This window comes from Meles meles, chromosome 4 (assembly GCF_922984935.1).
Source record: "Meles meles chromosome 4, mMelMel3.1 paternal haplotype, whole genome shotgun sequence".
Lineage (NCBI taxonomy): Eukaryota > Metazoa > Chordata > Mammalia > Carnivora > Mustelidae > Meles > Meles meles.
The window spans coordinates 29,801,698-29,827,147 of record NC_060069.1 but is presented as its reverse complement, the minus strand read 5'-3'; the positions used below and the strand labels follow the sequence as shown (position 1 = coordinate 29,827,147).

Sequence of the window (25,450 nt, the reverse complement as noted above, 5' to 3'; positions counted from 1 at the left end):
ATTTTTATCTTCTCTTTGCTGATTTCTCTAAAAAGTTTCTTCTCCAGGAAAGGAGGCAAAAGGAAGAAAGAGAGAGAGAGAATGAAAGAAAGCTTAAAAGTAATCTTATTAACAGTAGTTTTTCAAGCCAAAGACATATCTCAAGAAAGTTCCAGAATATTATTGGCTCACTTGTTTGCGTCCCATCCTTTCTTTCCTCTCACGTATGGCCTCAGGTCTGTTTTGTGTACCCCCTTACGTGTCACCAAATTTCAGACCTCATAGGTGTTCTGCACTGCTTCATGAAAGATGAGGGGAAAAGCAAACATACCGGGAATCCTACAGAGCAGGGCACAACTCTGATCTCTTCTTCTGTCTCTCTCGGGCCCCACAGGTGGATCAGGTGGATGGGAGCCCGAAGTGGGCCAGCTCAGGGCTTTGAAATTTTCAAGTGTCATTTTCTGAGGAAAACCACTTACTGGGAATAACTGTCTGCCTGATGGAAGCAGATGTGGATTCTGGGCCCTCTGTGATTCAGCAGCTCTTTCATTTGGCCTCAATTCGGCACTAGCTGCATTGCATTCAGGGGATGGTCTACAAGCCATGTGAGCACTAGCTTCATCCGCTCTGTGTTCCCAAAGCATGGCTCAACACCTGGCAAAGCCTACATCCTTTGTTTGGCACCAGTTTGATCTTAGAAGCATTCTGTGGGTACCAAGACCCTTCACTGAACTATTAGAATCTATTGCTTTAATATGGTTAGTATCCATTTAAACTAAGACTTCCTTTTGATAAAAGTGAAGGGAAACAGTCTGTGAGGTGATATTCAAGCCTGTTAAGCCATGATCATAAAACAGTGAGATTTATTCTACACACCGCCTAGAAAATTTAGTCACCCCGCAAGTATGGGCAAATTCTCTGGGGCAGAAGTGGCCTCCTGGCTATGTCACCTGACTGGGGAGCCCTCAGTCTTAGCTCCACCTGTCACCCAGCACCCTCTCATCATTGTCCCTGCCATCCTCAATCCTGACTACACATCAGAATCACCTAGGGGGCTTTAAAAAAAAAAAAAAAAAAAAAAAGAACCCAGTGCCCAAGATCTGCCATGCTCTGCCACTTACTTCTGTATCTGTGGAGATGGGCCCAGTACAGGTATTTCTCTAGGTTATTTTAAGGCACAGCCAAGGTGGAGAACTCCAGTTAGCACTTGACCATAATTGGGGCAGTATCATTCTGAATAAGATGGCTCCATCTTCAACTCTGGCTAAGGGCACTTGTTTGCCGAATTTGGGTTGTCAGAACATTATACACAGCATCTACGGTGTGCAGGGCACATGCTCTGCTCCCAAACTGTTGAAGTAGAACCCCTTGTACCTATGAAATATCTTCACCCCTGGACCAGCTGTAGTCTGCCTTGACACATTCAGTCCATTGAAAATTCGTGAAAGTTCAGGAAGTTCACAGACTCTTCTGGGCCAGCCATTACATGCATACCCTGCTCTGCTCTCTGTCCTTCTGACCCTCCCAAGCTAGGCTTACTCCTCCTGCAGCCCATATCAGGTGACCAGGAGAGGCCAAGCCTGAAAGGAGAACCATTAGTTCCACCAGGTAAATCTAAGACGTATTCATGACTTCAATAAACATTCAGTAAACATTTATTGAATACCCACTATGTGCCCACCTGGTTTAAGAGTGACAAGATGGGGGGCACCTGGGTGGCTCAGTGGGTTAAAAGCCTCTGCTTTCGGCTCAGGTCATGATCCCGGGGTCCTGGGATCGAGCCCCGCATCTGGCTCTCTGCTCAGCGGGGAGCCTGCTTCCCTTCCTGTCTCTCTGGCTGCCTCTCTGCCTATCTGTGATCTCTGTCTGTCAAATAAATAAATAAAATCTTTAAAAAAAAAAAAGAGTGACAAGATGGGCAAGATCCTGCCATCTGGGCGTCAATATTCCAGTGGAGAATATAGATAAATTAGTACATTAAAAAAAAAAAAAAGTGTCCCAGGAGGCCTGGGTGGCTCAGGTGGTTAACCTGGGTGGTTAAGATGTCTGCCTTCAGCTCAGGTCATGATCCCGCGGTCCTGGGATCAAGTCCCTCGTCAGGCTCCCTGCTCAACCAGGACTCTGCTTCTCCCTCTGCGTGCTGCTCTCCCTGCTTGTGCTTTCTCTCTGTGACAAGTAAACAAAATCTTTAAAAAAAAAATTTTTTTTAAATAGTGCCCATGGTCATGTGTGCTCACATGGGACATCTGATAGATTCAGCATGACTTTTTTTAAGATTATTTACTTATTTATTTGACAGACAGAGATCACAAGTAGGCAGAGAGGCAGGCAGAGAGAAAAGAGGAAGCAGGCTCCCTGCTGAGCAGAGAGCCGGATGAGGGGCTCGATCCCAGGACCCTGAGATCATGACCTGAGCCAAAGGCAGCGGCTTAACCCACCGAGCCACCCAGGTGCCCCCAGCATGACATTTTTAACAGTGACCCTAGAAAGGAGCATGACATGAAAAAATAAAAGTGGTCATTATTAAGTGGTCATCATTAAGCAGTTGGATAAATAGCATATGCTTTCATTTAGTATTCAATAAATAAATGAGAGAAATAAACCCTGTTTTTACTCATGAATACTCTGTAGCTATTTTTGACATGATTCCTGAAAAGGCTCTATTGAGTTTTTCATCTGGGATTTGACTGACAAACATAGTCTTTTGACAATGCTGGGCCATGTGACATCAGAGGTTCTTCCAACTCATGAAAGACATCACGTGTCATCTGACCGCTGTGTCATGCTTTTCCAGAACAGTTCAGCCACTCTGTGCCATTCCGAAATGGCACTGAAGCTCTCACCTGTGAATTTCAAGGGAAACAGGGAGAAGCGCTGTCCCAGAAGGTTTAAAATTATGCAGAACCAGAGCTTGTCCTCTGGGCAGCTCAGTCTCCCAGTGATGTTTCCAGATCTTCTTTCTCCTCATACTCTCCTCCATGCTCCCCCACTCTCTCCACAGAGGACCTCACCTCCTCCTTCACAGGGCAGACAATATGTACCCCTGCACTGGATCCTGTCACCTTCCAGGAAGGTCTCAAGGTCACACATCCCTTCCCTCTTACTGAGCCAGCCTCTCTTTAACTGGTTCCTTCCTATTGATTTACTGGCTTTATGTTGCTGTTGGAATAAAGATCAAAACGGGGTACGGTCACCATGATACGCATGGTGTGGATCTCCAAGCCCAGCCACTCTGCCTCGCGTTCAGGTCCCCAGATGCACCTGCCACCCTCACCGCCTGTCACGTGCAAACTGTCTGCTCTGCCCCAGACACTCTCCCACCTCCCCGCACCTCTTTGGCTCATTACTCACTGTCGCTGCTAGACACATTCACTGTACCATGAAACGCCCAATCAGAGCATTTAACATCTCTATAACTTTACATTGGTTTGTGTTAGCCTTTGACTGATGAATTCTTTCCCATTCCATCAAGTTTGTCAAGGCAGTGAGGATTTCTGGCTTTGGTCACCCATATACTAACACCCAGGTCAGAGTCTGGCACCTACTATAAACACCTGTTCATAGACTCTTTGCTGGATGGATGAATCAATGCTGGATGTAGCCACACCAAACGGAAATATCTGTGCTTGGAACCAGAGCTTGGGGTTTGCAGAGATGACTTATCTTAAAGCCTTTTAAGTGAGGAAACGGAGACTCAGAAAGACAAAGCCACTGGCTCAGCGTCACAGAGCTAGAATAGGGAAGGCCGGCTCAAAGGACACAAACGCAGAGAAAGGGATATGGTCAGACTGATGAGCCATGATAGGCTACACATTAATGGCCTATTTCATAAAGGAGCTGTCTACTAAACCTGCCTCAAATACCTACAGAAGTTACCCCTAGGGTTCCCACGGGGGAGCCTCCATCACAGCCCTTCCAAGAAAGCACAGCATCTATTACATGTATTGAAGGCCTGTTGCTTAGTTCGACAGAGCATCGATGGCATTTGCCCCCTTTTGAGCTAAGGCACATGGACCCATATTTATTTTCTTGGTTCTGCCAAACAGCGTTTTCCATCAACATCCAATTCAAAACATTTTCCTTGAGCCACCTTCTGTGTAGGTGCTGTGTTGGGTCCTGAGGATACAATACAGAGTTGAAAACAATCCGTCCTCTCCACCTGCAGAGATCTCATAAAAATCCCCAACTTGAAAAGGGGCTTTTAAAAGGTCTTAGCCAGCTGCTGTTCCCAGCCTGGAATTAAGATTAGGTTGTGTATTTGATTCAAGGAAGACCAGAGGAGAGGCAGTGGGCCTTGAAAGATCAAACGCCATGGGTTGACCTTACCTCACTCTGGGCTTGTTTCACATGGACTCCATTCTGTGGGAGAGTAGGGTGACAGTTAAATCAATAGCTAAAGGCAACTGTTTGGGTCAGTGCCATAGACGGCAGCTAAAGACCAAACCCACAGCATCATGAGCTCTTACTTTCTCTCTTTCTAGAAAGGAAGCCAAGTGTCAGAGAGGTTAAGTAATGTGCCTGAGGTCACACAGCTAGTACTTTGCAGGTCCAGGAAATGACACCCTTACATCTCTCCGGCTTCGATCTATTGTTCTCTCTTTGATTCCACATTGCCTCCAAAGAAGGTACTGGAAGAAAATCGAGGGAGGCAGCAGTGTGACACCAGGAATCACTGAGAGGAGAAAAAGGTGACTCATCAAAAGCTGTAGCATTATTGTGGAGCCCATGGATTCTCGAAATATCTGCAAGGCTGGCTTCATCAGAGTGGGTCGTGGTAGTCTGCCAGGGCTGTGACCATGCACCAGTCCTCACGGGGGACCTGTGATAATCCCATTCTCTCTCCCACTCCCTCCCTCCCTTCAGGAGGAAACTTTTTCGAGGCAAACCTGGAAAACGAAGGAAGTATTTCGGGAAGTGATTCAACATTTTATAGACAGTCAGAAGGTAAGTTTACTTAAGAGTTTGCAGCTAATGGGAGGTTGAAGGAATAGAAGCACCTTTAGAAACTCGGGGTCTCCCAGTTGCGTTGTAACTGCTAGACACAACCCCTTCTTACCGGGTGGGAGTCTCCCGGGGTCTTCTTGTTGTTGCCACTTGTGTGTATCCATATCAAAATTGGTGAGTACAGTCAAGGTGTGGCCGAGAGCAGTGCATTCGCTACTTTATATCCCCTGGTGAGGATCCATCTTCCAGAGCTAGAATATAATAATGAATACACTTGTGTAGTTCATATTAAAATATTCATAGAAAGAATGTATCATGTACTGCTTCACTGCTCCTTCTTTATACTAGTATCATAGTCCCCTGAGAGTAGAAGTTAAAAGCAAAACAAACTGATGGTTTCAAATTAAACCTTTTCCATCATTTCAGCTCCTTCTCCAGAGTGCTGGACCTTTAAATCCTCATGAGTCACCTGCTTCTAGGGCCCTACAGACCCTCTCCATGCTCTGTATTCTCTCCTTCAGGTGTCTTCACCTGGATGTCCCGTCCTCCATCATTGCCGCCTAGAACTTCTCCCCAGGGTACGACACACTCCTACGGGCTCCAGGCACCTCCATTCACTGCTGAAGCTGAAATGCCCAGCACTGATTTCAGCCCAGAGTTCTAGACTCAGATTTCTCAAGCTTGTATCAAGCCCTGTAGATCCTACAGAGATCCTAGCCTCTGCACATCCTAATCAAGCTCTCAGTCACCCAAGTTCCTAGCAGCTCTTTCTCCCAATTGTGTCCTTCTCTTCCTATTCTGACTTCCATGGCCAGAGAGCCTCCTGCCCACAATTCCCCTGTATTAATCTTACCTTCAGGGACCATCTGTATACACCAGAGTTCTCCAGAGAAGCAGAACCAATAGGACACACACACACAGCTTTATTTTATTTTAGGGACTTGGCTCCCACCATTGTAGGGCCTGGTAAGCCCAAAGTCTATAGGGTAGGTCAGCAGGAGGAGCTGGGGACAGAAGCCAATGCTTCAGTCTTGAGACAGGCTTTCTTCTCTGGGAAACCTTAGTTTTGTTTGTTTGTTTGTTTGTTTGTTTGTTTGTTTGACACAGAGAGAGAGAGATCACAAGTAGGCAGAGAGGCAGGCAGAGAGAGAGAGGAGGAAGCAGGCTTCCTGCTGAGCAGAGAGCCCGATGCGGGGCTCGATCCCAGGACCCTGAGATCATGACCTGAGCCGAAGGCAGTGGCTTAACCCACTGAGCCACCCAGGCACCCCGAAACCTTAGTTTTTGCTCTGAAGGGCTTTGTTCTCAACTGCATGAATAAGACCCACCCACATTACCTCAAGAGCAATTTCCTTCCCTTAAAGTCAAGTATCATAGATATTAACCACATCCACAAAATACCTTCATGACAACACCTAGATTCGTGTTGGATTAAATCACTGGGTATGACAGCCCAGCCAGGATGATGCCTACAACTGACCATCCCATTGTCTACCGGTCCTCCGAGCTTCGGTCACTCTGCCTCGCCTCCTTCTCCTTCCTCCACACCCCTGCCAGTCGTTCCCTCTGCGGCACCAACCTGAGTCTTCACTTTCAACCAAAACATCTTGAGTTCACCCTCATCCAGAAGTCATGAGTATAGCGTTCCAAGCCTCTGGGTTATGGCTCCAGGCTCTTACTGGCCAGGGATCTGTGGAACTGGGGAATGATACCCACCACAGGTCCTCCCGCAAGCCTCTTAGCATAAGTGCCTGCTTATCCCATAGCCTGGGGAGCACAGGAGAGCATGGACTTGGCTTGTCCATTGGGGCATCCCAGGGCTAGCGAGGGCTTGTGAGAAAAATATGTTGATTGGTATCTTGATTGGTATCTTGAAGAAGAGACACGGGAGATACAAGTGTCTATCTCTAGGGAGCACTTGGTGTGATGACAACCTCAATTCTGTAGACTATACCTGTAGAAACACTGGGAAAGCTGCGTGTTCAGTCGGCCACCCTGGGGCGCACAGAGCCCTGACGTGACTGTCATCATAGCCAGCTTTCGATGGACCCGTCAGCTTGCCGGATCTCTTTGAGCATCCCTGGGTTGGTTTTGGAGATTTTACTATGTTTGCCAGATGCCACTTTCTGTTCACAGATGTGTCTTGAGGAACCTGCAAAGCTTGAATCAAGGTTTTTTTTAATTGAGGGATTGATTAATGAGTGAATTGATGTATTTATGCTTAGTCTCATTCTACAGAGAGTTTGAGGCAGCTCTCAGGAGGTTTGCATGTGTTAAATAATGCATGAGAAAGAGAGTATAAATGGAAATAGGAAGCTGAAATCTGGCCAAAGGAGGCATAGGCATGTAGCCCCTGCAGACCTGTGTTGCTGGGCCTGATGTGAATTGGGCTTCTGGGGCAAAGGGAGGGATGATTGAAATTCTCACCTTCAAGTAATAAGCAAAGATCAAGTTTCTGGGAAAGCAGAGCTCTTCCAAGCACTCAGCTCCAAAAAGAATTTTGTCACCTGCAGAAGCCTCTGACACGGGGATGTTTCCTTCCACCTGTTGCCGTTTGCAAAAAAATATGCTCGCTAAAAATATGCTAGCGTTATTTTTCTAAGGCATGTGAGCTTGTATTTGTCTCACTTTTGTAGTTAAAATCAAGGGCTTTTGCAGACAGAGTCCTGGGCTCAAGCCTCATCTCTCCTCCTGTCACACTGAGTTGCCTCAGCCAAGTTATTTGACCTCTCTGTGCTTCAGTTCTGTTGTCCGTTCGATGGCACCCACTCAGTGGACTGTGGTCCAAATGAACTGTGGCCACGCACATGACACTCAGCCTGGGGCCGGCAGGTAGTCGCGCTGGGTGAGGTTGGCCAGCGCTGTTGTTCTTGACAATATTGGCTTAGAGTCTAAACATTGCTTCCACGGGTTTTGTCTTTGCATTAAACCATGTGTACTGTCCAATGCCCTTAGAACATCAAATAATTTTCATCCCTATCTTCACAGTGATATGTGAAATGCACAAAATAACACATAACCTTCATCTGAGAAAGCAGATGAAAGAGCCGTTATTTCTTTATATGAAGCCCTTCTAGGAGAGCAGTTATCTGTAAGGCAGTCTGCATGTCGAGAGGGACTGCGTGTGATGCAGTCATGCTCTCTCAGAGTGACTTGGCTGGGAGATAGTCTTTCTGGTTCCGCTGGAAGCAACTCCAGAGTCTCGGACAGACATCCAGCTGAGATGGGGACAGGAGGGATCTGAGGAGTATATTCAGAGGAGGAACACTTGGGCCAAGCCTTGGGGGCCCCAGGAACCAGCTCAGGTATGGAGCAGGGACCAGAGGTAAAAAGGCCAAGATATAGGACCCATGAAGGGAGAGACGGTAACTCTCAAAGAATCACGATTTCTTGTGTCTGGGGTTGTGGGGGAGGGGGAAACTGAGGCAGGGGAGAAGGGCTGGAGCTGGTGCGCCAAGCTGAGCAATGGGGAAATTAGCCCCCAGCCCCTGCAAGACTTAATTAAACAGAAGAACTAAAGTGGAGCAATCATTTTACTTGTCTTTGCCTTTCAGAAAGTGGTCTGTGTTCTGTTTACTCTATAGGACACAGCATGATGGACACCTTGGCTGTCGCCCTGCGGGTGGCTGAAGAGGCCATCGAGGAGGCAATTTCCAAAGCAGAAGCATACGGGGACAGTCTGGTATGACTCCCTTGTCCTTGCTGGGAGGAGGTGTGGGTCAAGGTCCTGGCTGCCAGAAGAGAATCCAGATTGTCCAGAAACCAGCCTCACAGTGGCTGTCCTTGACAAGAGTGGGGCCCACCCTCCCCCTGCCTCTGTGGTCAGGACTCCCAAGACAGGGATGGCCACATCCCACAACCCACCCACCCACTGCAGCCATTCTCTTCCCTCCCTCCGCAGGACAAGCAGAACGAGGCGAGCTACCTGCGGGACCACAAGGAGGAGTTGACCGAGGAACTGGCCACAACTATCCTGCAGAAGGTAGGTGGGCCCTGCATCCCACCATGCCATTCACCCCTCCCCACCCCTCCCCATCCCTCCCCACCCCTCCCCACCCCCGGCCGGATCAGAGCCTTAGCCGGTGGAAGAGCAACCGTGGGCCCCGCTGTTGTCTTGGGCACCATTTCTGGGCCACATCACCTTTCCCTTTTGTGCTCCGGGAGCCACTGCAGAGAGATTGCATGGCGCTGCAAAGTCTGAGTGGTCCAGTGGGGTCGCCTTTAGGGATCGAGCTGGCAGGTAAGGAGCCAGGAACTCAGCACTGAGCAGGTTACTCACCATCTTCCTGTTTCCTAGCCTCCCTGCTTGTGCGTGTTTGCATGTGTGAGCATAGGTGTGTCCTTCTCACAAGTCTCCGTCTCCTGCTGACCCGCAGTCACCTCCTGCTACCTCCATGCCATAAACTGTCCCTTGCATGGAGTATCCGTTCATTACTGTGGAGAAGCCAACCGCCCCAGACCTCTGTGTCTGCGAACAAGGATGATTTCTGGGATGCCACACGCAAGTCTCTGACACCACCTCAAGTGTCCTGCAGCTCCGTTCTGACACTATCAGAGTTAACAAGGACCTCACAAGTTAAGGGCTCAGCCCCACCAGAGAACCCCCACTGCAGATACCAGGGACAGGTGTCAGGTATCCCCAAGTTACCACACTAATGTCCAGTCTACTCCAAATTCAGGGATTCCCATGATCATGATTGCCCTCAGGTGGGATAATTTGCTAGAACAACTCACAAAACTCAGCAAAGTGCTGCATTTCCAAAGGCGGATTTATCATAAAGGATACAAACGAACAACCAGATGAAGAGATGCGCAGGGTAACAAGGCTGGGGAGGGGGTGTGCAGACCTCCATGCCCTCTCCCTCTGGGGCACTGCCCTCCCAGTGACACCTGGTGTCTGCCTCAGCCCGGGGCCCACAGCCACGGTGGCCCCCCCGCCCAGAGGTAGAAGGGGGAGCTGAGATTTCCCCAGCTTTGAGTTGGCTCATTAGCATAACAAAGACACTCCCAGGGTTTTTGGGCTCTGTGCCAGGAACCAGGGCCAAAGACCAAATGTATGTTTTATTAGAGCTCAGTTTCTTTCTCGCTCATGCATCCACTCCCGGCTCATGCTGTGGGTTGGGCTCAAGTCCACACTGTGTGTTCACTGGGGCTACTGGGGCAAGGACCCAGGGCAGGAGCACAGGAGAGGAAGAGGAAACTGCCATATGGACTAAGGCCCAGGCTCAGTCCTGACCTCTGTGGTTACCCACTTCCTCCTCACCTGTCACTAACCAAAGCAAGGCACCCAGTCAGCCCACTGCCACAGGCTTATACTTATTGTCCCCTTCCTGGGACAGACGCAGAGTCACATGACAAAGGACTGCATGCAGGGAGCAATGAACTCGTTCAGTCTTCCGTTTTGGTCACAAAATCCATGTCCCTTCTGCATGGCCCACACAGAAGATCCCCACTAATCCTCCAGAGAGCCCCAAATGTCTCATCCAACCCACAGTTCAAAGTATATTCAATCCAGATTCCAGGGCTTTTACGCTGGAGACCTAGGAACCAAGGAAACACGTTATCTGTCCCCATATGTCCAACACACACTGTCGGGGTCAGACCCCCGGGCAGCTGGCTGGCTCAGGATGTGACCAGTCCCCAGCAATCCCAGAGCCCAGGGAGGTGGGGGCACACCTTGGTCAGGCCCCCCCATCTGCCCCAGGGCATAGCACCTCAGTTCCTTGCTCTCCCTACTCAGCCTCCCACTCTCATCTTGTCTGGGCTACAAGGGCATTGAAGAATAAACCCAGATTGGTGGCTCAGAAGTCTTCTCAGCTGCCTCTAGGAAGTCAGGAGCCCAGACACCACTGTACAAATAGATTCATTCTCTCCGTGTGGCTGTGCCCAGCACAGCAGGTGGTACAAATGAGCCATCAGCTCCTGGCTCTTGGAACCTGCCCCCTTCACAGACCCTGCCAATGCTTCCTGAAACCGGGATTTACAGCCAGAGACTGCAGGTTCAAAAGACAGCTCCACTATTTACCAGCTGTGCAGCCTTCACTGGTAGCTTAACTTCTCTGAGCCAGTTTCCTCATCTGCAAAATGAGGAGCCCATAGTTCTTAAGATTATTTTGAGGATTAAATGCGGTGGAATGCATACAGTGCCTACCACAGTTGGGCCTGTGGTAGGCATTTAATGAATAGAAGTTGTAAGCATCATAAAAGGATGATTTACAAAATGTAAGGTGTTGTTCTGTTTTACCCTCAGACATAACTGAAACAGATGGGTATGCTGTTGAAACTAAGTTTTTCTGTGGCTGAAACACATCCCAGAGATGCTTCAGGTTGCTCCACATAGCACCTGAAGGCCTGGCCAGTAACCTGCCCCCTTTTGTCTCCCGACCCCCTCCCCAGATCATAAGGAAACAGAAGAGCAAGGGCGAGCAGCAAATGGAAGAAGAGCCAGAGTGGTCGCAGCCCCAGAGCTGCATGGCCCAGGCAGCTGACCAGGGGACCGCCACGCCCCCAGGAGGCCCCCGAGCTCCCTGCACCCTCTGGGTGAGTCCCCAAGCATAATCCTGCCCCCACCACGCACTGGTGTCCTGCCCAGGCGCTGATCAGAGCTGGTGCCCTAGACGTGGGCCACCATTCTCAACCGCTAGTAGTTGACTCCTGTACCCACCCGACTGGGTAAAGGTACCTGAAGGGGGGCGGGGGGGGGGGGAGAAACAGAGAAAAGTGTATGTGATGGGGGCCGGGAGGGGACAGAGGGAGTAAATACAGAACAGCCTCCTGAGGATATGCAGATGGCTTTTTATGCAGGACCCATTTAGGAAAAATAAAGGTGTCAATAGGCATTTTAAAATTCATTCCAAAAAGGGTTGAACTGTTCCTTTGAAAAGAACAGCTTTATGAGGCCCTGGGCTTCCTTCCTTCCACCCCTTGCTTTCCCGAACCCCAGCTGTGAGAGTGAGATCACCATGCCATCTAAAGCACCGAAATGGCCACCTCTGGACATGGGCGGGGAGTCGGGGAGTGGCCCAGCCCTTTGTCCATCACCTTGAAATTAAGCCAAGGGCCGCAGCTCAAAGCACAGGGCCCTTGCTGTGACCCCAGAGTTGGAGCCTGCTTGTGTCTATGGTAGAACCACCACGCCTGAAAACTCCTCTGCCTGTCGAAGTGGCCCCAGCAGAAGACGTGGGGTCTGGGAAGGCTGGAGGCTGAGGCCAAGGAGCCGGGCCTTCTGTGCGGAGATTATGCCCAAAACCCAGGGACTGGTTGGCAGGGCTTGTCTTCCAGCAGTGGTAGGAGCCCACGGTCCCAGCCTGGGCATGAGGTCAGGACCACGCACACAGGTGCCGTTTAAAACTGGCAAGTCAGAGACAGGAAGATCATCAACACGTGTTTCCCCCACTCCTCCTGGGGGTCAGGGGCGTTCCTCCCCTCTGTGAACAGATTGATAAAAACGGGTGTGCAGCCCAGTTGCGTGGTAGGCATGCGGTCCCAGAAGCGATGCCCGGTAGCCTCACCATGTCAGTCCTCCCCATGTCCTCGCCAGCCACCAGATGCCCGGGGTAACAGGGAACATCTTTATGGCTTTATCGGGGAGTTAGCGTCACTGATTTATTGGCAGAAACTTCCGTTGTCAGCATGCCCGTCCGCTTACGTTACTGCTGCCATTGTGCACCTAAACAGGAGCCTCGGTCCAGGCCGCCGGGACTGAATAATCCGGTTAGCGAAGCAGGCCGAGGTACCAGTCCGCCCAGGGCTGTGGGTGCTCCGCTGAATGGCTGAGACTGGAAAGGGACTTGGGACTCAGCAGAGGGAGAGCCCCATGACCTTCAAATAGCCTGTCATTCAGAGGTTTCACTAACTCGTCCTGCTGCTGCGAGCTCAGGCTGCGTGCATGGTGTCACCCTGCTTTCCAGGGAGTCTTTTGGGAGCATTTTCTGAAAGAGTCAGGCTTGGGGGGGGGTCCCTAGGAGGTGTGAATCCCCCCAGTCTCGGCATTTGACCAATACTTCCTCTGTGTAGACTTTCTGTGCAGATGGTGTTCATACATATTACTTCATGAGATCCACGCAAGGGCATCCTGGGTTCTCCCCATTTTACAGAGCAGTAAACTGTGGCCTCCCTAGCCTGAGCCATTGGAACTGAGTTGAGGGGTGGGGCAAGACCAGAACCCAGGTCTTCTGGCTCCAAGCATTTCCTCCACTCTGTTCCTGTCTCCTGTGTCATGGGGCAGCTCTTGGATATGAAATGCCTGTTTTCCCACCAAATGTTCAGGGGGACCCCTTGTCATGCTTGCAGTTCAACCTAGAAACAGTATTCCTGCCACATCATTGAGGCTGGAGACACTCTGTGTGTCCGCGGAGATGTGGGACAGTGGGTTCTAGAATGGGTCCGGACAGTGGCACCCCTTTACCACAGGAGGACAGCAGCGTGCTTCCTGCACACCCCTTCATCAAGTACTGGGTGAAAGCAGCTTAAAGCAAACAGCAGTGATGCTTCCCAGGGGACCTCCCACTCAGCCCCTCAGCTGGCTGGAACGACCCTAGTCCACCTGGGATGCAGGCACACGGGGACCGTGGGTCAGTCACACAGGGTTCCCATTTGCTTTGCTAAAACAAACCTTCTCAGGGTTTCCTTTTCTCACCAGAAAATCTGTTTCGCCAAACACCTGCCTCCCGCACATCCCAACTGTCACGTTGGTTTCAACAGCAACAGAGACAGAGCAGATGCATTTCTTACTTATTTGTCCTGAAGCAAATGACAGAATATGATTTATTTCTAGATTTTGATATAGGATAAGGCCTAATGGAAGTCCCTTTCCCACTGCAGGTATCCTTTGAATCTCAGGTATACTGTGCTTTGCAAGCCATGTCCACCTTCCTGGGGCTTGAATCCATCAGTGTGGGGAGGGGAGAGATCCTTGAGGCTATAGTTGGAGCAAAGCCCAGAAAAGCCACCGATATACCCCTTGGATAACACTTTAACCACCCAGATCACAGGGCCTGGCACCTTACAGAGGGGACAAGATCATCCACTTGCTCCTACTGCTAATCCTTCCATCCTTAACTTTGATGTTTGATCAGAGAAGTCCCCTCTTGGCCTCTCCGTGTGAGTTCTCCCTACGCTGTGATTTGCAATATGTAAACAGCATATTTTTGCCAACATTATCAGTCAGGGAGACGTGAATACTTTGGCTTTCTCTACGCACGCTTGTACTCATGGGAGCTGCCCCAAACAAAGCAGCCAGAACCCCGGCATAAAGAGAAATCCATCATCCAGTTGGGTCCCTGGCACGGTTTGCTCTTTTGAGTGGCCAGGATCGTTAGCCCCCCATTGTCCGTGGTCACGTATGTTCAGGAGATGGGCCAGCCCAGCCCTGGACATGTGATAGCCGTTTCTCAATACAGAGCCATGGCCACCTGATGGCACCATGTTGATTTGTGGGGATTTAGTGATAGCCTGGACTCGAACCCTTCCCCTTGGCTCCCAGGATACCTGTGAAGGAAGGAGACTGTGTGGATCCACACAGGGGTGGGTCCACCCCCTTGTGAAGGCCATTTGTAGCTCCTGGTTTGGTTTAAAGACAGCCACATGATAGAGCTTTTACAAAACCTTATTTGGAAGGAGAGTCTGCACCTTACCCAGCGCTCAGTGATAAGAGTGCATGGAATCTTGATTAGTAGCTGTTTAGAAAGGCTTACCCCAAGTTCTAGCTCTTCCAGCGACAAAGAGGCTGGCATACCTCCTCTGTGTGAGTGCTGTCCCATTGGGCTCCAACCCCATTAGCAGGCTAACCAGACAAGCTCACCAGCCCAGGCCCCTGAGAGGGCCTGCAGGAAAGGACTGGCTCCCTTCCGATGACCCTCACCCACCACTTCCCCCAATGTCTCAAGCCTTCCTCCCTTCGTCCTTGTCCTGTCCTATTGCCTTCCTCTCTTGTTTTCAGACCTTCATTTGATGCTACACGTGGGTCTTGACCCTTGGACAGACCCCAGCCTGACTTCCCTGGGCCAGGAACCCAAGCTCTTTCCCTCTGATCAGCACCAGTGGTCAGGGCCAGCCTGGGACCTCAAGTATTGGTACATCTGGGGGACAAAGGTCAGCCTCTCCAATGCGCTGTGCAGGATCTCACCTTGACGGCTAAGCCTATGCTTTCTCCCCACCCCTGGCCTGCACCTGGTCCCTGTCCCCTGTGGTGAAAGTCTGTGCTAACACCCACCATATCCCAGAGTTAGGGCCCAAGGGGGACTGACCCTGGTCAAGGCCACCATGTTGCACAACCATTGACCTAGAATCCAGCATGAGCAGTGCCCCCGGGTCATACAGCGTGATGACTGTGGTTCTAGCTGCCAGTGAACAGGAACAGGACTGGTTAAGGAGCAGGTACGTGTTTGCCCATCTCATGTTGTATCTTTGATATCTGCACCACAAGGTGCGGATATGGGTATTTTGGACCCATTTTATGGATGAGAAAACTGAGGCTAGAGCTTTACCATAAGTTGCGTAAGGCTCCACAGCTTGTGATTGGTGGCTCTGAGAGTTGAATACCTTTCTCCTCTTCCAAAGCCCTTGATCTAGCTTCTTCCTCTATGAAACGAGATCAGCAGATTCAGCGATCTCTCAGGCCTGAGACTGCACTCTCCAATGCAGTGGCTTTGAGACACAAGTGACTATTCAAATTTAAATTAATTAAAATGAAATAAAGTTTAAAACCCAGCTCCTCCATTGGACCCGCCCTGCTCATTTGCACCATCACCAGAGCCCCAGTCCAGGGATTCCAACTCATGGGGTCTGGAGTGGAGCCTGGGCATCCCGAGTACCTGCCTGACCCAAACCTTCCCTGGTGAGGCTAATGGGCTGCAGGCTTAAGGATAGCTCTTCCTCTCTTGAGGAGGACTCCCTGACCTCCCGCTGCAGAGGCCATAACCCTGTGGCTTCCAGGCAATGCCTCCCCTTTTTCCTCAGTTCCCTAACAACCTGGACCCCTCTAGCCCAGGGCATAACTATGCAGAATCTCAGAACACTTCAGGCCCTGCTGCTTGGCTTAACTTTGAAACCCAAACTCAATCCATGCCCTGCAGACAGGAGTTCTCCTCTGTTCTCTGGAAAGAAACTTGAATGTGTTCATTCTCTTGTTAATTTCCTTCCTTACTGTGTGATTCTCCAACAGTAGGGGGTCTGTGCCATCCAGCTTTCAAAGTCTTAAGATGCAGTATCCTAAAAGCCTGTAGCGCTGGTCTTGTAATTCATTTAATGCCTGCCTCTTTGGGCGCATGTATATGCAAAGTTGTCTTCATAATAACCTGGTGATCCTATTGATAATAACCATGATGACCCCAGGGGCCAGGCTCTTAGGATGTGTCCAGTGACCAAGAGGCATCTCTCTGTCCCCTCTCTATCCTTTATTTTTCTCAGCCTTTTCTTTTACATGTCTGTCCCTTCCTCCCTCTTATTTGCTCTCTCCTTTTACAGGATAGATCTAAAGTATTTTTCATTATTTATAATTACTGGATTGAATTTAGTATCTATGCCGGACCCTAAAAATACAAAGCAAAGCTTTGTCTCAGTTGTCATTCATCCTCTTCCTGTTTTATGGAATAACCTCCTTGTGAGTGAAGACCACTTTGGTGCCATGGTCAGTCCCTCAGGGAGCCCGCCCTGTTGGCAGTGCCAATGGTCCTATTCGTCATAGTGACAGCAGACCGTTCCAAGAGATGCAAGGAGCACGTCGCCACTGCCCACACAGGGTAGGCAGCGAGTGTGGAGCAAGGTCTCATGATTGTACTGTGTGTTTCCCCCAGAGCATCAGAGCCAACTGGTTCAAACGGCAAGTCCTGCCCTGCTGGAGCAGGTTAGCCAGGAGGAAGGTGTTCCCAGGCTTGCAGCATGGGCTCGGCACAGCATGGAGAAGGCATGGAATCGCATCAGCATGGGGCCATACAGACCCCAGGTCAGACCCTGCCTCTGCCGCCTGACCAACCGTGTGCTTGGGCAAGTTATTCAACCCCTGCCTCAGTTTCCTCATGTGCACTCTATCAGGTCAAGTGAGAGAATGCCTATGTTGTCCCGGCTCAGCAGTAGAGTGTAATAAATAATCTTATTTTGACTAATACTCATTGAATGCTTTTTATGTACCAGGCATGACACTGATCTTTTTACATGAGGAAACTGAGGCACAGAACACTTAAAGTCCCCTCCGCCCCCCGCAGAATCCCACAGAGCAAGAGGAAGAGCTGGCACTGACCCAGTGCCAAACACACCACCCATTAGCTGGTGCCTGAAGAGTTGAGGCTGACCTGTTTCAACACGCAGATTCTCAGGTTCATCTTTGCAAGACCTTGCTGGCACCCTGATACTCCTGGATGGTGGACCAGCCATTCCCGCCCTCCCTTTATAGACACGCAGACACTAACTCAGGCCAGCCCTTCCTGTTATTATCAGACCTGCTTCTTCCGTGGACAGTAGGGTGGGTAAGAGGAAGAGAAGGAAAGCAGAGGTCATGGGTGAGAACAAAGGAGGGGGCACAAAGGCCCACCTAGATGATGAGCAAATAAATGACTCCAGTAATCCCTTCACTTCCAGGAGCCAAAGAGGTTGGGCTAACTGGTGAATAAATGCATTATTCTTTCGCCATCTGCTGGTAAATATGTTTATTGCAATGAATTTGTGGCAAAACTAGGTCTGGGTCTCAGAACAGGAGCTTTTCCACCCTGACTGGAGACAGGGCCAGAGGTGTCCTGAAACCTACTGAAACCAGATCTTGGGGTCTTTTGTGGTTGTCAGGGTATAGTTGTCTTCTAGTGTGAAATAATGGCTTGTCTGAAATAGAGTGTAAAGTCTGGGGTCCCCAACTCACTCACAAAGAACACAGATGCCATCCTCCGTATTAGAACCACAGGGACTTTTCATTTCTTGGTGTAGGCTTTTGTAGATGGGGAGCGTTTTTGTCCCATAAAAATGGACCCAAGCTAACTCTTAAAGACACATACAGACAAATATAAAATACCATGTGACCCTCTGTAAAATGAAACATTCGGTGGCATTTTCCCTCTTTTGTAAGCATGTGTTCAGTGATTTATAGTGAGAAGCTGGCAGATATTTAAAAAAAAACAAAAACAAAAACAAAGTCAGGGCATAGAAAATGGCTCCATACTGCACCTGGTGAAGGACGGTCAACTCCCTTAAGGAGTTGTCTGTCTAAAGTCTGTCTGAAGTCCTGGAAATTCAGTCACAAACAAGCGACCAAGGATCACACCCAAAACACCATTCCTGCCCTTGAGGAGCTCACGGTCTTTGGAAGAACCAAAAGGTTATAGTAGGACTGTAAGATAGTATATGCAGTTATGTGTGGGATTACATCGAAGGGGAGGCTTCTTGCCAGACCACGGTGGGATGAGTGTCAGGGGGTATATTCCCTGAGTACACAGGAGTTTGCCATAGGAAGATTTTTTTCTTCATTTTTAGTAACTTCATTTGACCATCAGATTTGATCTCTTTTCTCTCTGGCAGCTGCTCATCATATTAAGGATTTAGCAGAATCATAGGCGGCTCCCTGAATACCCATCCCCGGGAAAACCTTGTTTTCCCGACACAAGGGACAGAGTCCAGGCTTTCTTGACCTTGGAATAAAGGGAGCGGCACTCAGCTGAAAGCCGCTTGATGTGTGTGTTAGCTTGGCTGTCCTCCAGCTCAGACCTCGCCCTCCATGTACCTGTGATATGATTCAAACAGTATCTCCGCCTGTCCTTTCTCACTGCCTCCGCTTCTTAGGTAACAGCTCCTTTTCCCTTCTTTAATTCAGATGCTAAGTGGAAAGTGTTGCAATAGTTGTAGGTTTGCAGATGGGCCATACTTGGCTCATGAATCTGTTGTAGGATTGACATTGCGCCCTAAGCTTAAGTGCGGGCTGCCCAAACTTGGGTTTGGAGGTCTTCCGAGGGAAGATGCTTTCTTTTTTGAGCAGAGTTGACCCAAGAAATGTTGCCGGGAAGATGGCTGGGTAAAAGGCTGTCTGCAGCCACTAGCCACTAGGGCTCTGATGCTTCCGGGTAGACCTGGCCAGCTTCAGCAGAATCAACAGGACCTGTTGGCACTGTCCTACAGCATTACACACTGTTTGCAGCTGGTAAGCCCCAGCGCGGGAAGAACCAACACCATCAGACATGCCTTCTCCACACTGTGTCGTCTACCAGAAAGCGGAAGGGATCCCTCCCCATGACTGTGCCCCTCAGTCTGCTCTCTTCTCCTCTTTTTTCTCCACAGCAGTCCCAGTCTGCATTCTCACTCCCCAGACAGGACGCCTTGAAGCCCCCTTCCCTGGAGGTCGCATCAAGGCTGCGGAGGAGCCAGGCCCAGCCACTGCGGGAGGAGATGACCTTGCCCAGCTGGAAGAGCACGGACAGGCTGGACGAGACAAGTAACGGTTTTAAGTGGCATCTGGTTGGTCTGTGGGTCCCGGAGTGCTGTTGGGAGGCTTCTTCCCGCTCAGCCTGAGTTGGCGTGGGCCCATTTGGGGCCGCCGAGCCACCGAGTCATGAGGCCTCTACCAAGCACACACGTATAATGCAGTTGTGTTTTCCACTGGGCAGTCTTCCGGCTGAGACCCATGGAACAATGGGGGCTGGGGTGCTCCAGGGCCAGGGTGTTAAAAATGCCTCAGCTGCCTGGCCACATTTCAGCTTCGCATTCCACGTGGACCAGGAGAACGGGTCTCATGCAGCCAGAAATGCTAATCCAACCTAGCAGGGTATGTCAGTGTTCAGAAGGATTTGGGTCCCAGTGAGGTTTGGTTTTAAGAGTGTCCTTTTTGAAGCCTTGCATAATAGTGAGGGCCATACTCACTCCCATAACAAAGAAACCAAACATTTAGGTGGCTTAACATACTAGTTTAGGTTCTCATCAAACATCAGGGCAATGCAGTGTCCTCCTGGCTGTGGGAGGCCTGCGGAGGCCCAAGGCTCTGCTGTCCTCCACGGCCTCTGAGCTTTCTGCTGGGTCATTCACACCGGCCAGCAGATGGAGGAAGAGAGAACAGAGAAGTGAGTGCACCTGCTTCCTAACCACCTCAGGAGGGACATGGCCCACACCACTTTCGCTCCCAGCCCACAGACAGAAACCAGTCACACAGCCCCACTTCAGCGCAGAGGGCCTGGCAGGTGTCCTGCCACAAGAGGCACGGGGCACACGAGTCCTTGATGGACAGCTGTCATCCCCACCGCACCTGGGGATGGCCTGCTGCCCATTCTTCCTGCTCCTTCTCCTAGAACATCCCACCTCTCCATAAAGCCCTTGAGTCCCCTCTCCAGAGACTCAACATCCGTGACACACAGTCCGTCATAAACCAGTCACATCACATAATGCTTCACAGTGAAGATGCTCGAATTAGCTGAGTCGCTTTCCCAAAGTTACACATCCGAAGGCTGGAGGTGCTTGGAACCACATGGGTAACAGTCGAGGGCCACGAAGCCCCCTGCTCAGGCCACCTGGGTGTCTTGGGCTCCGTGACTGTCTAAGCCAAGATGCTCGCTCCGCCCTGGCACAGGTCTGTTCTCTCCTCACCCGACCACACGTAACGGAAGTTAGGAGCATTGTCCTCACAAAAGCCATGAGAGGATTCTCAACTCCCACTGTATGTCAGCTCTATAATCTGTTTCTGAACAATAACCACAAAAATTAACAACAAAATACTCACCTTAGAAATAGGCTTTTAAAGATTGGGCTATCGTTTCCACTCTCTAAGGGAAAATATTGAACCCATAGCTATTGAAACAAATTCCATTGTCCTTAAGGTGCAAAGAACCACAAACCATGCAATACTTTTTAACAGTCATTCTAAAAATCTCCCAAAACAGATCATTTCCATGTGAACCTTTTAGTAGAACCCACCCATCAGTAGAATCTGCAGAGATTCTGGGAGCACATGAAGTGTTCCCTCTTTATGTATATGGTTTGGGTTTTTGTTTTTGAAGTGCCTTTTTCCATTCTAAGTAAGCTTTCCTTTCCTTTCCTCCTGGTCCCCAGCGTATCTCTTCATTCATTCATAGTCTTCCTTTCTCCGTCTCTCACCAGAGACTGAAAGTTCCCACAGAGAGGGGGCTCTAAAATTCTACAGGGCATATGTTTATCTTCCATGAACAATAATAACTACCCTCTAAAAGTCACTTTACCATGTACAGGGTCCATCTGCAGGCATTACTTTATTCATTCCTCCAACAGCGCTACGGAGCGCTCTCACGTAGCTGACAAGAACCTTGAGGGACGATGAGGGTGAGTGTCTTGTTCAAGGTCCCACGGCTAATGTGGCCAAATGCACTACTGCATGATAATAAGTGTCCCTCCCTCCATAAAGGCAAACAAATAAACAACACCACAACAAATAGTCTTTCAAAATTCACGCTTACACACGGATAAGTTTAAAGGAGATGATCAGAACTTCTAGAAAACACTCCATTTCACAAAATAGTTCCCTGCTGACTTAGGAGCATTCCAAATAAATTTGGAAACGTTTTGATTTTCAAAACATGATTTCTTTTAACCTAATTTTCTGTAAAATAAAGCATCCATATAATTATATATCAGTAGTGCATAAACATAAAATTTAGTTCAACAATATCACACACAGAAAAGATTTCACACTCTTCTCAAAAACTCTGTGCATCTCTCAGGATAGGGATTTAAAATAACAAAACTATAAAGCACTTGTGTAGAAAACCTCTGGTTTTTCTGAGGAATGCTTGGCCTTGACATGCTAAAATGTCCAGGCCAACCCCACAGGTCTCGAGGAGTGTCTGATCTGTTTAGCGGGAAGCAGATTATACCTGGGAGCAGGGCCCAGTGTTAGCAGAGCAGAAATGTAGAAGAGAGGAGACCCAGAGGTAGAGGTCATCTTGGTTAATGGCCACTGGCTATTTTCCGCAGTTCTACTCATGCCCCAGGGGAAAGGTGGCTTCCAGGGCCTGTTAATTCGCGGTTGGGGTCAGCTGGAGGGACACTGTGGGCTGAGTAAACCACAGCAGGTCCACTGTGAGCCCCGGGAGAGCTCATGGCAGTCAGTGGATGCCTCCCCAAACACATTTCCCCTTGATAGACCTTGAATAAGCATCCACTATAGACACAGCACATGGTCGGTGCTGGAAATAGCCATCGGGGACGGGCCCTGCTCTGCAGTCGCTGACTGGTTGTTGGCGCACAGTCACGGAAGAAAAAGAATTTGGACAAAGGAGAGAATGGAGGGGTTCAGGGTCCTTGATGGCTATTCCCAGAAGACTAAGAGAATGTGGTAGTGGGACCCAAGTACAGCTTTGAGCAGTTCCGACCATGCTCCTTACAACCAGGTTTTCACAGGAGTGGGCATTCAGGAAGTTCGCTGTGCTTTGCGGAGACAAAAGCTGGCCAGCATCTAGCTTCCTCAGAAGAACGTGGTGAACTGGAATTGTGAAAGGCAGAAGAGAGGGGCCAGCGACAGACTGAATCCCTGCCTTCTGGGGAGCAGGTGTCGAAGGCAGGTGCATGATCACGTCTATAACACCGCCAACCCAGGAGCCAGGCAGAGTGGCATTCGTGGGGGCTTCCCTGCTGTGGCTTCCTCCCGTGACCCCAGGAGAGGATACAGATATTAGGGCCTTGGAGGGCCTGACATCACGAGCACAGTCTTGCCCCTGCATCCCGTGGGTGCCCGGGTTTACCAATAAGTAGTCTTTACAAGCCCGGGCAGGTTCCAGAACTGCTCACGGACTGGAGGTAGAGCAGTGAAGAACATGCATCCTCTGGTCAGTGTTGTGGCGGGACAAGGGGACTGGGGGTAGACAACAAGGAAAATTAGCTCTAGTATTGTGGAAGTCTTCAAAAATGAAAGCTTTTTGCAAAGCCCAGAGAACAGAGTAGTCTAGCTTCTTAAGGTAAGAAAGCCATGGATGTGTCCTTGAGAAGCAGCATGGGAGTTGGGTCTCCAAAGGCCATCCAGAGGGCTGACTTAACAACTAAGTATAGGGCCCGGGGCGGGGTAGCCATACTTCTCCCCTCAAGGTGAACCCTCTCCACAGCCAGGGTGAGTCTGCTTTGCATCATGGGAGTGTGTCTGTGTACAGACTCTAACAGAAAGGTCTGAGGACTTGCGGCTTATTTGGAGGTGAGCTTAGGAAACACAGAGAGGGGAGGAAGGGACATGAGACAGGGAAGGGAAGGCAAGGCAAGGAAATGGCTCCTTATGGAGCAGGGCTGGGGAACAGCAAGAACCAGTGTAGGACATCCTCCTGGGCAGCAGCAGGCAAAGGAAAGGGGGTACTAATCCACCAGCTTCCGCTGCCACTGGTCGAGGGCTGCTCCTGGAGGCTGTGATGACCGCCACCCCTGGGGCAGCCAAGCAGCCTCTGCTAACCAGAGCACACCTCAGGCCAAGAATCGCAAGTGCTGGCAATTGGAAACCCAGAGGGTGAACGCCAAAGAGATCCACATCGCCTGCTGCAGGGGAAATCAAAATCACCACTTAACTGGCCACAAATAGCTCTCGGAGAGAAAGCCTGCGTGTTTCTGGAAAAATCCAGGTGGGCTCTGTGGTCCCTGCTTTCCACACCTCCTGACCCATGAGATTGGGACATGGCATTGGGAAAATGCCCGCAACATAGAAACCCTTTTCCCCAGAAGACCGACCATTACCACCACAACAGGTAGAGCCCATTACCTGCAAATGGCGATAACACCGTCGTTACGGGCTCTTCTGCACGTTTCCACGGCCGATGACAGTAGTTGCTGTGATACGCAGTTGTAAATACAGGGTAGGTAGATATGAATCCCTGTGTAGGCAGTACATGGCCAATGGTAGAGGCCAACTCAGCAAGCAGAAGGTAAAAAGGTTGAGGGGTAGCAGACAGTATGATCGAGGCTTGACATATATTGTCTTCTAATAGTCCTCTGACAGCCACAGAGGGTCACATTGTCCCCATTTTTAGGTCAGGAAATGATCTCAGAGGTGCTCTTTGACCAAGGTCCCCTGCCAGGAATCACAACAATTGGAGCTCAGCCCTGACTCTGCCTGAATCCGAAGTTCTAGGGCAGCCCTGGGACGGAGAAGGAGGAAAGTGCTATGAAGAACACGTCTCCTGCTCTGAGCAGGCACGTGTAACTGGCTTGGTGGATGTCACCTCATTTAATCCCCACACCCAACGAGGGCGGGCTTAGCTGTGCCCCTTTCACCAATGACAGTACCAAGGCTGAGAAGCTTCCCGAGCTTTCCACGCAGGCCCCCTGACTCAGCGGCCTCGGCTCTTCCCTCTGCACCAGCTGGCTTTGGGATGCAGCAGGCTGGAAAGGTCGCTGAGATCCAGCCCCTGGCAAAGGAACCTTGTCATCATCGGGAGGAGGGCTCAGCCACATGCGTGATCAGCCAGAACCCAGACTGGGTCATGGCAGGAGCCAGACAGGCTGTCACCCTAGGAGGACCCAGGGAAGGAGGAGGCCACATCTGGCTGGGCAGGGAGACAAGAAAGTGCTCTGGGAAAAGGACAACCAAGCGGATGAGGTCTTTGAGAGGTCCCTGGAGCTTTGCCATGCGGAGATGGTGGTGGGGACAGACCCTAAGGGTAGAAGGATCAGCCAGGGAAAGGCAGGACCCAGGTCCTCAGACTTCCAGGAAGACTGAGCTTAAATCAGCCCCGGGGCTGGAATTCTCCTGGAGGAAAAGAAGCCCCACTTTCTGACTCAAGAAGAAAGGGAACATGGGTGTCCGGCCAGCCTGGGCTGCAGTCAGACAGCTGACATGCCCCGGGGTCTTGAGCTGAAAATGTGTTCAACCAACATCTGAATTCCCTCAGGGCTGTGGCCCTACAGCAGTCCTGGCAGGTACAGCACTCTGGACACCGCTGTGAAACACCGGGAACTTTTACTTCATTACACGAAACAGTAATCATTTAACTAGTAGGAAATCTGTGTTCGAAATGGCCTCTGGCAGGACGCTGCCTCAGTGTCCCAGCACGGCACAGCTGTGGCCCCTGGAGGCCTCCAGCCCAGAAGCTGGTGTCCGCACACAAGGGGGTCTCCTCCGAAGCCCCCCCACACAAACCCAGGGAGTCCTGTAAGGTTTCTAATACAGGAACACAGCTTCTGTCGGCCACTGCTGTGCCCCAGGCCACGGGGCTTTCCCAGGTCCTCGTGGCTGAGGACCACCGTGCCATCCTACTCACTTCTGGGTGCGCTATCCTATTCAGCTTCCGCAAAAAAAAAAGATCAAGCAGCTATCACCCTCTGCCATGCAGGTCTACCCTTGGGGCCCCAGCCACCTGCCATCACGGATGCTCTGGGCAAAACTGAGCCCACTGTGGGCCATCCCAGACCATGACCCCCAGTGAGGACCACTCCAGCCTGACCTTGATCAGTGCCTTCATTGGCGTCCACAGCACAGTCTCTAAGTCAGAGCCTTCTCAGTTTTGGATAGAGATTATCCCGATTTGACCAGGTATGAGCCCCGTGACCTTCGACAAGTTACGTAACCTCGCTCACCTTTGTCTCCTATTTGTCAAAGAAGATTGGAATTACCCAC

The 25,450-nt window shown here is 50.3% G+C and overlaps 1 protein-coding gene across 4 annotated transcripts in view; it reads left to right on the top strand.

Moving 5' to 3' along the window:
- LOC123940334 (myosin VIIA and Rab interacting protein) overlaps positions 1 to 25,450 on the top strand; it is a 379,886-nt gene that overhangs the window by 297,476 nt on the left and 56,960 nt on the right. For 2 of the 4 annotated variants that reach the window (XM_046003032.1, XM_046003033.1), the window contains exons 5-9: positions 4,843 to 4,923; positions 8,508 to 8,605; positions 8,825 to 8,905; positions 11,320 to 11,463; positions 19,180 to 19,333. In XM_046003032.1, coding sequence (XP_045858988.1) covers positions 4,843 to 4,923; positions 8,508 to 8,605; positions 8,825 to 8,905; positions 11,320 to 11,463; positions 19,180 to 19,333 — 558 coding nt within the window. The remainder of the gene's footprint in view (positions 1 to 4,842; positions 4,924 to 8,507; positions 8,606 to 8,824; positions 8,906 to 11,319; positions 11,464 to 19,179; positions 19,334 to 25,450) is intronic. The other 2 variants (XM_046003035.1, XM_046003036.1) reach the window with 2 other exon arrangements.